The sequence below is a fragment of the Protomyctophum bolini genome, assembly GCF_963924005.1.
Source record: "Protomyctophum bolini genome assembly, chromosome: 21".
Classification (NCBI taxonomy): Eukaryota; Metazoa; Chordata; class Actinopteri; order Myctophiformes; family Myctophidae; genus Protomyctophum; species Protomyctophum bolini.
The window spans coordinates 8,566,096-8,579,001 of record NC_137882.1 but is presented as its reverse complement, the minus strand read 5'-3'; the positions used below and the strand labels follow the sequence as shown (position 1 = coordinate 8,579,001).

Genomic DNA, 12,906 nt, shown 5'->3' with positions numbered 1-12,906 from the left:
CTGTGTAGCAGGGTGACAGGATTATCATTCAGGTGGTGCAATTTGATCATGGTGCGATAGCAGGGTGTGATACAGTACATATGCTGGAAGGATGATTCATATCTCACCAACCACTTTGTATGAAGTCACCATGATCTCAAAGGGCACTTTACTGTCGGCTGGCCCTTCCCATACTGTGATAAAGCTACTTTTATTGTCTCCACCAGGCCGAAGGCAAGGGGAGAGAGTATGTTTTGCACTCCGTCCAGGTGTGTGTGTGCGCGTGTGTGTGTGTGGCTTCGTACACACATAAAGAACAACTGTGCTGTGTTTCATGGCCGCCCCAATGCTTTTCCAATGGAAGTCACATGGTTTGACTAAACACTTGTGTTTGATTGCCCATGAAACACTGACAGCACAGATCATGTTCGTCTGATGTGTTTACGAAGCCTCAGCGTGTGTGTGTGTGTGTGTGTGTGTGTGTGTGCGTCTGTCTGTCCATCCTTCCGTCTGTTACCAGCTAATCTCCGGCACCGTTGATATTACTCCTCCAGATTCTGTCCAAAAATCCCGCAAACCAGTTACACAGTATCTCTATTCAGTATTTAAGTCATTTTGTAGTGCTACGTTACGTCCGGGTCCAAGTGGCACCAGCTCCCGTCCGCATCCCATTGTAAATAGAATATCTAAACGCATGAATCTTTTTACAATGACGTTATTTTTCAGAAAGGAAGCCATTGAGGGTTAAAATGGGTCTTAATGCTTCCAACTCGAGTAGAATTATTAATGTTTTGTACAAGTGTCCATGATAATAAAAAGTGTGTGTGTGTGTGTGTGTGTGTGTGTGTGTGTGTGTGTGTGTGTGTGTGTGTGTGCATTCCGTTCACAGCTGAATGGAACTTTGAGTCAGACAAGGGCAGGGCTCAGTCTCAGAGCAAAACCTAGCCAGTGAATTTAGCACAAAACACTTGGGAGTCGCGCTAAATATTTTCCTCTCCGCCACTCAAGTGACAATACTAAGTTAGGCAGGGCTGCTCAGTAAGAAGATTTGAGTCTGTAAACAACAGAGTACCCAGTGCAGTGTGTCCACTACATTTCTGTTATGCCCGACCATGTCACGGGTGTGGGCAGTGCCACAACATTACAGACATTTTTACAAGGTCTTGCCACGGACTCACAGAGGTTGTTTATGTTTCTCTGGCCGGCAGCGAGGAGGAGGACTGAACAAAGCATTCACCGCCGCCTCTGCAAAAATCTGGGTTTTGGTATGGGGCCTGAATTCCCTCCGTGCAGCGTGGTAACGTGCACGTCACTATGCAAATGCTTCATCACGTAACTCTGTGGTTCTCATGGGATGTGAGAGTGTGGTCTAGCCAACAACACCAACTCGGGACTCCTGAATTGCTGCCTTCCACACTCCTATCTATCTAACATCAGGGTCTTGAGCTCTACAGCGTTGTTAGCTCTTGCACCGCAGTGCTTCTACATATAGGTGGTGCACTATTGCACTTCTTGCCTCTCCTGGCTTTGCCCTGGGTTGGCTCTTGTCTCCCATAGGCCCCTTTTCCACCGGTTGGGAACCGGTTCAGTTCTTTTTGGTTCTTAGTCCATGAGCCAGAGCTCCAAAATTGGAACGTTAATTATGAATTGAGTATGCAAAACCATATATTAAATTGTTATCACCGTGAAACTTCCCCAGTTGATTACTTGCAAAAAGACAATGATTTATTGTATTACAAATCTTAAAATTTGAAATATGCAAATTAGGCACCATTTAGGAAAAGATAATATTATAAAGGAAGAAATTTAAAATATGAAAAAGCTACTACTGTGGAAGGGTTATCAATATCATATATTAATTTACTTATATTGATTCTATAAACAATTGAATATAGGTATGGCTTTGCACACTCAATTCATAACTAACATTCCAATTTTGGAGGTCTGGCTCATGCACTATAAAAATTGGTTCTGAACTGAACCGGTTCCCAACTGGTTGAAAAGGGGTCATAGTGTCAGATTGCTTGCCACTGGTTCCGGGTGCCTGCACTCAGTGCATGGGTCAGGGGTCCATGGAGAAAGTAGAAAGATTCAGACGGGGGTCGGTGGCCAAATACATGTTACTTTGGGGGTCCTTGACATGAAAATGTTTGAGAACCACTGACCTCACTGTGACCAGGAGTAAACAGTGTGTCATCTTTAAGCTCTTAAGCAGAAAACGATGTGACAGAAAAGGCAATATTATGTGTCAGTAAATAGAGACCGCGCACTGGAATATGCTCCAAAGGTAATGGGATTGTTGGTTACCACCAAAAATGTGACGACGTCACGTGTGTCGGTTTGACTTACTTTCTTTAGTGACTAAGAGCCAGCTGGCTCTTACTCAGTAATTGGGGCAGCGGTGGCCTAAACTGGTTAGAGCAGGGGTTTTCAACTGATTGTGAACCAGGGACCACCACCCTGATTTAGAATCAACCTGTCATTCTGACATCATGGGTCAAGTTTGTAAATCATTGGTTTTGTGTCACTTGGATTATTGTTCAACTGTATGGTAATCTACGTCTAAAGTTAATCTAGCTAAATTATAGGTTGCACAAAATAGGGCAGCCAGACTTGTTCTGGGCTGTTCTATAAGAACTAGTATTGTAAATATGCAGTCTAGTCATGGCTCACTATTGAGCAAAGAATTTCCTCAAGTTTGGCCACATTTTTCTATGACCTCCAAACATGGACGGCCATCTTATAGGTCACTGGGTCATTCAGTTCACTGCTTCTCAACCAGTGGGATGACATTTTTAACAGATCCTACATTACTAAATGGCAATGCATCAGGTCAAGGACCACATGCAATACTTCCAGGGACCATCAGTGGTCCACGGACCACCTGTTGAAAACCCCTGTGTTAGAGGAGCGTTTTTGTATCACCAAAAGGTTTGCGGTTTGATTCCCTGGAGTACTTCTTTATTGTTTGGATGTGTGTGCTCTTCTATTTGTTGTTAATAATATGACAACCATGGAAACGTTTTGGGAACATGACCCCTCTTCAAATCACATCATGTGTTTGAAAGGAGCAGATGATTTCCTGTTTCTCTCTTTATATGCTTAGTAATCAGTTTTAACGACATTGACGGAAGAGAAAAGGTTCTGAGCTTCACCCTGTTGATTTTACAGGCCTGTCAAAATTACATTATATAATCGTAATTTTTTTGTAACATTATTGCCGTATGGGTGGCTCTGGCTCAGGGGTAGAGTGTCCAGTAGAGCAGCCGTATATGACTGGGTGAATGTAATGTAATGCACAACAATCTATGTAAAGCGCTTTGGATAAAAGCACTAAGCTATATAAATGCACCATTTACCATTTATCGTCATATATCCATCATAATCAACAAACAATTTCCTTGTTAAAAAAATGTCATACATTTTCAAACATTATCGCCATTGTTAAATGCCAGCTACATGTTATAGTAAAAAGAAATGTAAAATTGTAAATGGTACTGTAAACGTATTAAACAGTATAGTGCATCAACTGAAGCATTACAAATATTACTGTTAATGAAATATCATAAATGGGGTGGTATCGCATTGGCACAGACAGGCATACTCGCCGATACCTGCAGTGTACTCAGGTACTGTAGTGCAGTGTCGACTAATGTACAAATACACTCCTGGTTTTACTGTGTAGCACGGCCACTGAATGCCTCTGAGCCAGTGGCTAACAAATTAGATTGACACATTTAGTAATTTGCACTGAGGGACAGCTCTCTCCCATGTTTGACTCTGTTAATTACATTATGTGTAATTCATGCACCGCAGATGAGCTTAAAAGAAGTCCTTCACCGTGTGGGAACATGCATACTTTAGCCTAAACTGGTATAAGTAGAAAGATGTCCTGGGCTGGATTTTGCGTGTCTTAAGTACCAGGTGTTATTCCCTAACTTGAGTAAACTAAAGACCTGGAGGCGTGATCAATGCTCTTTGGACACTCAGAATAGCCAAATGGCATTGATCACGCCTCCAGGTCTTTAGTTTACTCAAGTTAGGTAATAAGACCTGGTACTTAAGACACGCAAAATACAGCCCCCTGACTCCTGAGCATGAAGAAGGCTTGCAGCCACCAGGCTACTACTGTGTGTGTGTGTGTGTGTGTGTGTGTGTGTGTGTGTGTGTGTAAAACAATCAGGACAAGAGAACCAAAACAAAGGGTAACATATAGTCTCTGTACGTCTTACGTCTATCTGTAATCCACGTAACTCGAGAACCGTTCGCCCCACTAACTCAAATTCGACACACGTGTTTCACACCCCCACAGGGTGTCGAGTCGGTCGGACCCGCGGTTGTCCAGAACCGCCACAAAAGGCCTCTGCCCGGGCCAGACTCCATATTTGGGCATGCCTGACAAAGAACTGTTCTGACATCATTCTGACGTCTGACTCCATATTTGGGCATGCCTGACAAAAACTCCATATATGGGCATAAAAGGGACATGGACATATCTGGGTGGGGCATGCATTTCCAACTTGCATCGTTCAAAGTAGGCCAGTTCCCAATGGGCACCGCTCTAGAGGCTCCAACGCATAATATCTGGGTAGGCCAGTGCCCAACGGGCACCGCTCTAGAGGCTCCAATGCATAATATCTGGGTAGGCCAGTGCCCAACGGGCACCGCTGTAGAGGCCCCACGGGCAGTGTGGGCACCGCTCTATAGTTTGTTTAAACTTTAAAGAACAGAAATGTAAAACTGCTATAGGCAACTCTGTCTACTCTATACCAAGTACCAACAAAGGACTGCAGCTTATATTTTCTGTCAATACTATTATTTTATAACTTAAACTGTGTAATATCAAGGCTACATGCTTCAAAATCAGGTGTGTGTATGTGTGTGTAACAAGTTCTGCTTAATTAAAAAGGCCTATACTCAAATGAACCATTGCGTGACGAAACGCTCCATCATGTGTATAGATGTTTACGTGATTATCATCACCACGTCCTATTACCAAAGATCAATTTGTTTACAAGAATGAAATAGCTTTCATTTCAATGGCACTCTCTCGTGAGTCAGTCAGGCAACTACACAGTTCTCACAGGCCCAAAGAATGCACTGCTCCAGGCAACATGAGCAGCCTTTTACAATACAAAGGCTCCTCCATACTATATGGAGGAGTCCATAGGTAGCAGCACAACTATTTACAACCAAATGCACAAAACACATGGTGCAGTTACAGTAGCATAGCGTACCGATCCTACATTATAGGGGAGAAGTTAACGTTATTCAGATTAACTGGGAAGTTGTTCGTGCACATCGGTATCGGTATCTGCGAGTAAGCCAGTCTGTGCCAGACAGAGGGTCTGTGCAGTGTGCACGCACGCTGGCACGCAAGTGTGCGTGCAGAAAACTCAGGTACGTATAGTCTGTCTGGATCGCCTGCCTGGAAACTTAACTTAACTCACCTAAGCGTTTCCCATTCTCCTGCGCAATTTTTCTCACGTGCTCTTGGAATAGCTGTTCCTCTGATTTGGTCCTCTTGGGACGCTTATGCAGACACGACATTTCGTGATACCCGGCCAGAAATATGTCTCTATGCCCGCTTTCCCTCTGGAGAACAATTCGTATGTATGTAGTTTCTCCCGATCGCCTCGTGGGGCGTGTCTACTTGGGTAACAGACAGTACTTCCAAGTTCTCTCTCCAGGTCATGCAAGCAGCAGCACGCAGCAGCAAACATTATCCCCATGCCCGGCCAGCCAACAACTGTTTTTTAGATCTTTAATCCTACCCTGCTAGCTGCTACTGTGAAAGGATTTCATTTAACGCCAAAGAAGAAAGTCGTCTCATAAGCAGTTATGATGACTCATAACTGTTTTGGTGTCAATAATCAATAACACTGCTTGGATTTAACAGAATAGACATTCACCGAAGAAACAAGCAGTAAGTAGACCAGTGAATAGCTAGGCCTACAGATGAATCACATTTTGACCACTGCCTTAGGGCTAGGCAGTGGTCAAAATGTGATTTACCTGCCTGCAGGCACCTGTGTGGCTGTCTCTTCATCACAAACAATGGATATTGCAAGTGCAACAGCACCACCCCATGGAGGGTTATGTATGAAACTACAATCAATAATCTATTATATTGCTACAGTTTAGGATTTGTTCTTTGAAAAGTAAGCAGCAGATTCCCCTCTGCTCTGGTCCACATGGCTCTATAGCCGTTGCATCTTGCCGTTACATTCATTAGAACTATGGACCAGAGCTAATTCCCCCCCAGATTTTTACAGTAGCCTACATTATAACAACATCATATAGCCTAGCCTACTTGTAGAATAGAAATGTTGATGTTTCAATGACCAGCTATTGTTGACAATTGTATTTAGCTCCAGGTGATCATGGACTATATGGAAAAGCTATGGTCAAGATTATTGTCTCCGCCAGGTCGAAATGCATGGTCAAGACTATGTTTTGTTATTATTTTAATAAGGAAAGCTGAATATGCTGTTACTAATATGCAGTCAAGTATACTAGTACTATGCAGTCAAGTTTGACAGCTGCGTGCGTCACACATAGGCTATTGTTCATGTTGATTCCACAAGCCACTGATGCAGCACGCACACACACACACACACACACACACACAAAACCCTCCTGAACATTTGGAGGAGTATATGAACTAAGATATTCTAAATAAGACGGATAAGATAACACAATTGATTAGCAATTAATAAACTGCATGCTTTACTGCGCGTAAACTGCGTATTGCGCACTGTGGAACAAAAGTACACGTCGTTGTGTAACTTTGATTAAATTGTCTTCATGGGTAAATCTCTCTGGTGGCGACATTAATTTCCAGTCTGCAGTGCCAGTGGTGCCACTGATAGACTCACCATGTTTGCCCGCTGTGCCGTTTGATTCCATTCTGTTATGGATCAGTCAGAAGTAAGCATGCGTTGGCGGCTAAACTCTCCGTCTCCTCCTGTTGCGCTCCAAAATGATCTGGTACACACCCAAGTCCAATGTTGACTATTGGTAATCAAATGATAGCCTTCTTTGCCCAGTCTCAGGATATAGCCTAGTACTTGTGAACTGCGGACTTCAGTTAGTCCAGCTCTGAGCCAACCCAGACAGTATGCAGCAGCAAATGCCAACCCATCGTGCTCTTATGTGCCCTCAGTCCACACCCACCGCTACACCGGTTTGACAAGTAGGCTACTCTATTTACTCATGACTTTGATTCGGCAGTCTAGCCCGCGACACGAGGCTGCACCTTTGCAATGGACTTCTGAGATTGACAGTATGAGGATTGGCTAGCACTGCAGCCTAGCGCATTTAACACAGTCTGGCACTTAACTGTAACAAACTATCTAGATCAATGTCATGGTGCATTTTCTGTCATGGTAGCCTATATGCAAGTCTGTCAGTAATAACTTGGATATGTCTGTGGTGTTTCCTTAATATTTACTTCCTTGGGTAACCTGAGATGGACCTGCATATTGTCTGCTCATTTTACTACGATATGGGGGTTAGTTAGGGTAGGGTTAGGTATTGCAACAGTTATATAGGCCATCCCAGAATCCCAGTTATTTGAAGAATGAAAAAAAAAAAGATGGTACAAAGCCCTTCAGCTTTGTCTCAGTAATATTGCAAATATTAAAGGGCAGTATATGAGCAATTTGTGCCGCTGTCCCGTGGGGACGCGCGACACCACCACGGGACAGCAGCACAATTTGCTCTAATACTGCTGTTGTAAGTAGCAGCCTATAGTATCAGTCTTCTATAAGCAACTCAGATGATACAGTACCTTAGAGAGCAGGTGTTGGTTGTCATGCAAATGTCCGAGGAACTCCTATAGCTTAGAGCAAGTGTTAGGATGCAAATACAGTAGGAATTATTTAAACCAAAGCAATAACTCAGAGCAGGTGTCATCATACACTCCTGGTCCATATCATCTTTAAAATAATAATACAAGAAACCTTTCAGGCTTGGTACCAGGGACCTCTGCATTTGAACTAAACTTATAAGACACACCACTGATACAGTTTTAAACTTACTAGCCATAGATGGCAGTAATACAATCTTCTATATTGCAACTCGATCATAGCTTTGAGTGCAGGTGTTAGTTGTCATGCAAATATATGTCCAAGCAACTCGTATAGCTTAGACTAGAGAAGGTGTACACATGGGAAGTATTGTATGGTATTTTTAAACCAAATTTAAACCAAAGCAACAACTCAGAGCAGGTGTCATCATACACATAGGTGTATACACATAGCAGGTCTAGCTTAGACTAGAGCAGGTATAACTACTGTACACATAGGAAGTCTTTTAAAATTTAAAACCAGGTGTCATCATACACTGGTCCATATCATCTTAATAATCATAATAATAAAATGAACCTTCCAGGCCTGGTACCAGGTGTTGTGGATTTCGTGTGTATTAAACTTCTGAATTTGTCGTGTAATACTGCCTGGTGTTATGTTTTCCACTATCCACGCACACGACTCAACTGAATCATCATTTACCAACCCTTTGGGGACCTTTGAATTTGAGCTATTAAGACACACCACTGATGCAGTTTACAAACTGACTTATTTAATTAACTTTTGGGGTTCTTAAAATAACTTCACAGCATTTTCACTAATCTCACTTTGTCCAGTTATGGTCTAAAATGATACAGTTCTTGTTTTTATTTAGTGAGACTGGCTTTAGTCCTTTGAGAAATGCTTCATAGATTTGCTTTTGCTGCATATATTTGGCACACAGACCTGCGGCCTGCTTCATCAGAATGCGAGCAGACTGAGACAGAACCTTGGAGACAGGACCCTCCTTGTGCTGCTGTATTACAAGACTCTGCCAGCCTGTTCTGTCCGACGAACTCTCGTGCTTGGGGTTAGGCCTTGTGAAATAACAGTCTTGTTTGGCAAAAACCACGAGGAACTACAAAGTGAACTCAACAATTGCCTCTTTGAGTGACCCACTTGAGCACATCATGAACATGATGTGAGTTAGTCAGCAGAGTCAAGTATTTTGTTCCCGCCCGGTGTTGTTTACGATACTGAATGCCCTACACACATTGCAGAATCATTGTCTTTTTGCATGGCTGTACATGTTGCCCAGAGGTCTTCAATTACAGAGGATCTACGTTTACGTAAAGGTTATTAGTGCACAACAGCCCACACATCATCACCTATAAGTGTGTTGGCAATAGTTTTCAGACACACCCGGTTAAACACCATGGCACTCAGTCACAGCCAGGTGAGACTATTCTTCTTCTTGCATGCATACAATTCCATCAATGCAGGATATACACTTTAAACATTCTCTGTTCTCATGCTACTTTCAACACGGAGGTTGAGCTCCACAGTGAGAAACAATCTCAGTGAAACATGCTACAGTTTATAGGTGTTTGTGTTGCCAAATATTCTCCCATCAAGCATGTTGCATCTAGCATTTCAAGTCCGCCTCTGGCTTAGCCTATAGGCTACTGCATTAGGCTGACTGGCAAGCCTGCACAGAAAGATCATCCTATTATTATTTTTGCCAATATTAATAGTAGAGGCTAGAATAGAAGGTCCAAACATATATCAGGAGGTCCATAGTTGTTATTCTTAGATCATTGGCTGCAGTATATTGAAGCAGGCCTGCAGGTGAAGTAAATAATAGCCCACGCATCTACAGAAACACCCCTGTAAACAAACAATACATTCTTAAGTTTCTAGTTTGTAATTGATAATAGTATGCAGTGTAAAATAACTAGCTTAATTTATTCAAGTAATGTAGGGCAGGCCTACATAAGTAAATGTTTTACTTTATTTGAGTATTTCCATTTTTGATACTTTATAGGCTACTTCTACTCCAGTATATCTCAGAGCAAATATTGTATACTTTCTCCACTATTATTAGACAGCCAACAGGTTTAGTTACTTTGCATATTTTGATATTCATACAAACAAACAGCCCTTACAACATTAAAGTGATTAACACATTAATGCATTGTTGTAAAGTGGTGTGGAAAAAAAGTACTACATTTCTTTACTTAAGTAAACGTATCGATAGCCTACTTCAATGTCTATTGATTGCGCAGGGCCTATATGCCTATATGGAACAAGACTGACTACAAGGCCATTTTGGAGTGGTGCTAGCCACTCCTATAGACAGCTATGTGTGTCTGTCTGTCCGTCCGAGTACGCAAATAGCGTTTGACCACCAAGTGTCACTGTTGCGCAGTCACAGACACACACACACACACACACACACACACACACACACACACACACACACACACACACACACACACACAGATGGCGCAGGAGCGAGTACCTGCAAAGGTGGGCCTGTTGCGTTACCCTTATCGTATTTTGCATTTTTTGTATTTTGCATAGTTCAGACGGGTCTGATTTTTTTTAAATGCTTTTTGACTAAGTGTTTGACTGTACTCTGCTGCTGTTTTACATTTCTATCTAGTACACTATTCAATCAATCTACCGGTATCTATCTATCTATCTATCTATCTATCAATATACTAGAAACACTCAAGTCTGGTATCAAACTTTACTTCAGTAAAAGTACAAAAGTATTGGCATCAAAATATATACTATTTTATAGTACAAAAGTAAAAAGTACTCATGCAGAATGTCCCATTTCACAAGTTTTCAAATGTATAAAAAAGTCGTTTTAGCTCACATGTGAAGTTTTCAGATAGCCTACCGTAATTGTTGAGGACTAATATTTGCCTCTCGGAATTAGTGGAGTAGAAGTTAAGTGGGTACAGAAAAATGGAAATACTGCTGTAGCTACTGAGTGAAGATACATAGTTACTTTACACCACTGGTTAATTACAATCCAATAATATGATTATAGGTATTACATTCTGCCAAACTTTTACCTTTGGTATTCACTGTAAGTATATACTTTCTGCAGGACTTGTAGCCTACTTGTAATTCTGAAAACTGCTAAATACTTCAATCAAACAAACAGCAGTATTTCTACATTGTTGTATTGCTACTTGTACTGAAGTAACCTACAACAACTGACTAATTCTTCCACAATTGGTGCAGGGCCAGGCAAGCCTTTTCATGATTATTTCTTTCCTATGGCATGTGCCTTTAAGAGACCGTTGCTATGGCTACCAAGTGTCTACAATCATGGCTGACAAGCAACAAGAGGGTGATTATTTAAAATGCCCTACTACAGGTTTGTTTATGTACCTCACTGGATCTTTGCTACTTGTGTCTAAGCCATTTAGTAAAAATATACAATTTTGACTTAATGCGCATACTGCATAAAGTTTGCAGTTATAGCCTATTTCTTTATTCATTGTAGACCAAATACCTCCATGGTTGTGTCAACTTGTGTGTGTAGCTTATTGCTAATAAATGCCTGGCTGAATGTTTCTCTCAAACTAATGGTTTAAGATTATTCTATTTGCTAGAATGTGTTCCTAAACAGTAAACACTGTAACAGCTAATGAAATGCAATAGCCTAAAATGAGTGATGGAAATACTAGCTCTGGGACTGTGCTAATATGCTTGTAGTCTACTTTACAGCAACCGTGCTGGAAGAATCTGAGACAAAACCCAAAACAGGATTTGATATGTCCATGCTCCGCCATAGACCTAATTCAGAAAAAACACAGGTTAGAATCACACTAAAACAAAAACAAACTTTCTGGTTATTTAAAAAATATTTATACTGGCAAACAATTTCTTTGCAGCTAACCGTCCTATCATTTCCTCTCCATCATATAGGATGTTTCTCATGTGTTGGCCAGCATTTTCAAGGACCTTTACACAACAGAGGTCATTGGAAGAGACATATCTGCCAACCTCGCCAAGACGAAGAGGGGAGGCAGTGACTACCATGACAAATATGTTGAAGAACTCCAGCAGGTACAGTGTGTAGTCCAGGGTTGCCCAGACTTTTTTTGACTTGAGAGCTACTTTCAAAATAACCAGCGCAACAAGATCTACCCACCAAAAAATATGATCTCATTCCTGAAAATATTTGAAAGAACATGACAAACACACTTGGAATGGGAAATATATGGGGGGGGGGGGGGGGGTGATTCCAAGTGGTCCCGATACAAGCTCATAATGTGTCGTATTGTGACACATTGGGAGCGTGTAGAGCTTGTAGATTGGCCATATCATTATTTTATTATTATTTATTTATTTTACAAATGTTGGCAAATCTTTATGGGTGTCAAAATCTTTTCATACGTTTTCTTTCAATAATTGTATTTTCCTTTTTCACACATAAACCCTTTGGGATTCTGTCCCTTGGGTGTCACTTTGCAAACCACTCTAACAATATTTCAGCATAGTCTTCTTCTCCAATATATACTACAAAATCTTTTCAAATGGGGATATGGCCTAATACTAGGTGGGGATGCTTGACATGGACATGTTTGAGAACCACTGATGTAGCATACGCACACTCAAAGACAATACTGTACATTTTACAATGTAAAGGATATACTACTATGTGTGAATTTTATTACAGGCCCATACTGAATACACCCAGCGTATAAAAGAGGCAGATATGCTGGAGAACCATATAATACAGGCACGGCTTCGTGCCACAGCCACAGAAAACCAAGTGCACGAGAGAATGTTAGAGGAGGTGGGAGAGACTTATGAGCAGCTGGGGATCCTTCCAGGTGAGATGCAAACTAACTTATGGATTCATGTATTTTATATTGATCTCCGATATAAATGTACTGTACGATACTATAGTACACTGCCTAAGAGTTGTATTGTGTGCTGTATCGGTATCACTGAAGATATTTGGGAAGAAGAGACAGCTGTGGTCTATATGATGCTTGTATAATTGTGCCGAGCAGGGAAGAAAAATGTAGCGGAGCCGAACGCCAAGTTAAAATATTATGCACACGTATTCTTACACATTCTATAATAAATATTTGTGACGGATCCACAA

The 12,906-nt window shown here is 41.5% G+C and overlaps 2 protein-coding genes across 4 annotated transcripts in view; one reads left to right on the top strand and one right to left on the bottom strand.

Annotated features, from left to right (window-relative positions):
* plcd1a (phospholipase C, delta 1a) overlaps positions 1-7,193 on the bottom strand; it is a 28,422-nt gene extending 21,229 nt beyond the window's left edge. Inside the window, exon 1 of one of the 3 annotated variants that reach the window (XM_080793373.1) lies at positions 6,858-7,193. In XM_080793373.1, coding sequence (XP_080649499.1) covers positions 6,858-6,888 — 31 coding nt within the window. In that variant the 5' untranslated portion in view covers positions 6,889-7,193. Of the gene's footprint in view, positions 1-5,429; positions 5,603-6,857 lie in introns of those variants that run through there. The other 2 variants (XM_080793371.1, XM_080793372.1) reach the window with 2 other exon arrangements.
* A 4,301-nt stretch (positions 7,194-11,494) lies between these two features.
* The window catches only part of dlec1 (DLEC1 cilia and flagella associated protein), a gene marked incomplete at its 5' end in the record, with an annotated part of 31,227 nt that continues 29,815 nt past the window's right edge, over positions 11,495-12,906 (top strand). The window contains 3 exons of the mRNA XM_080793306.1: positions 11,495-11,605; positions 11,718-11,858; positions 12,472-12,628. Of these exons, the coding sequence (XP_080649432.1) occupies positions 11,495-11,605; positions 11,718-11,858; positions 12,472-12,628 (409 nt within the window). The remainder of the gene's footprint in view (positions 11,606-11,717; positions 11,859-12,471; positions 12,629-12,906) is intronic.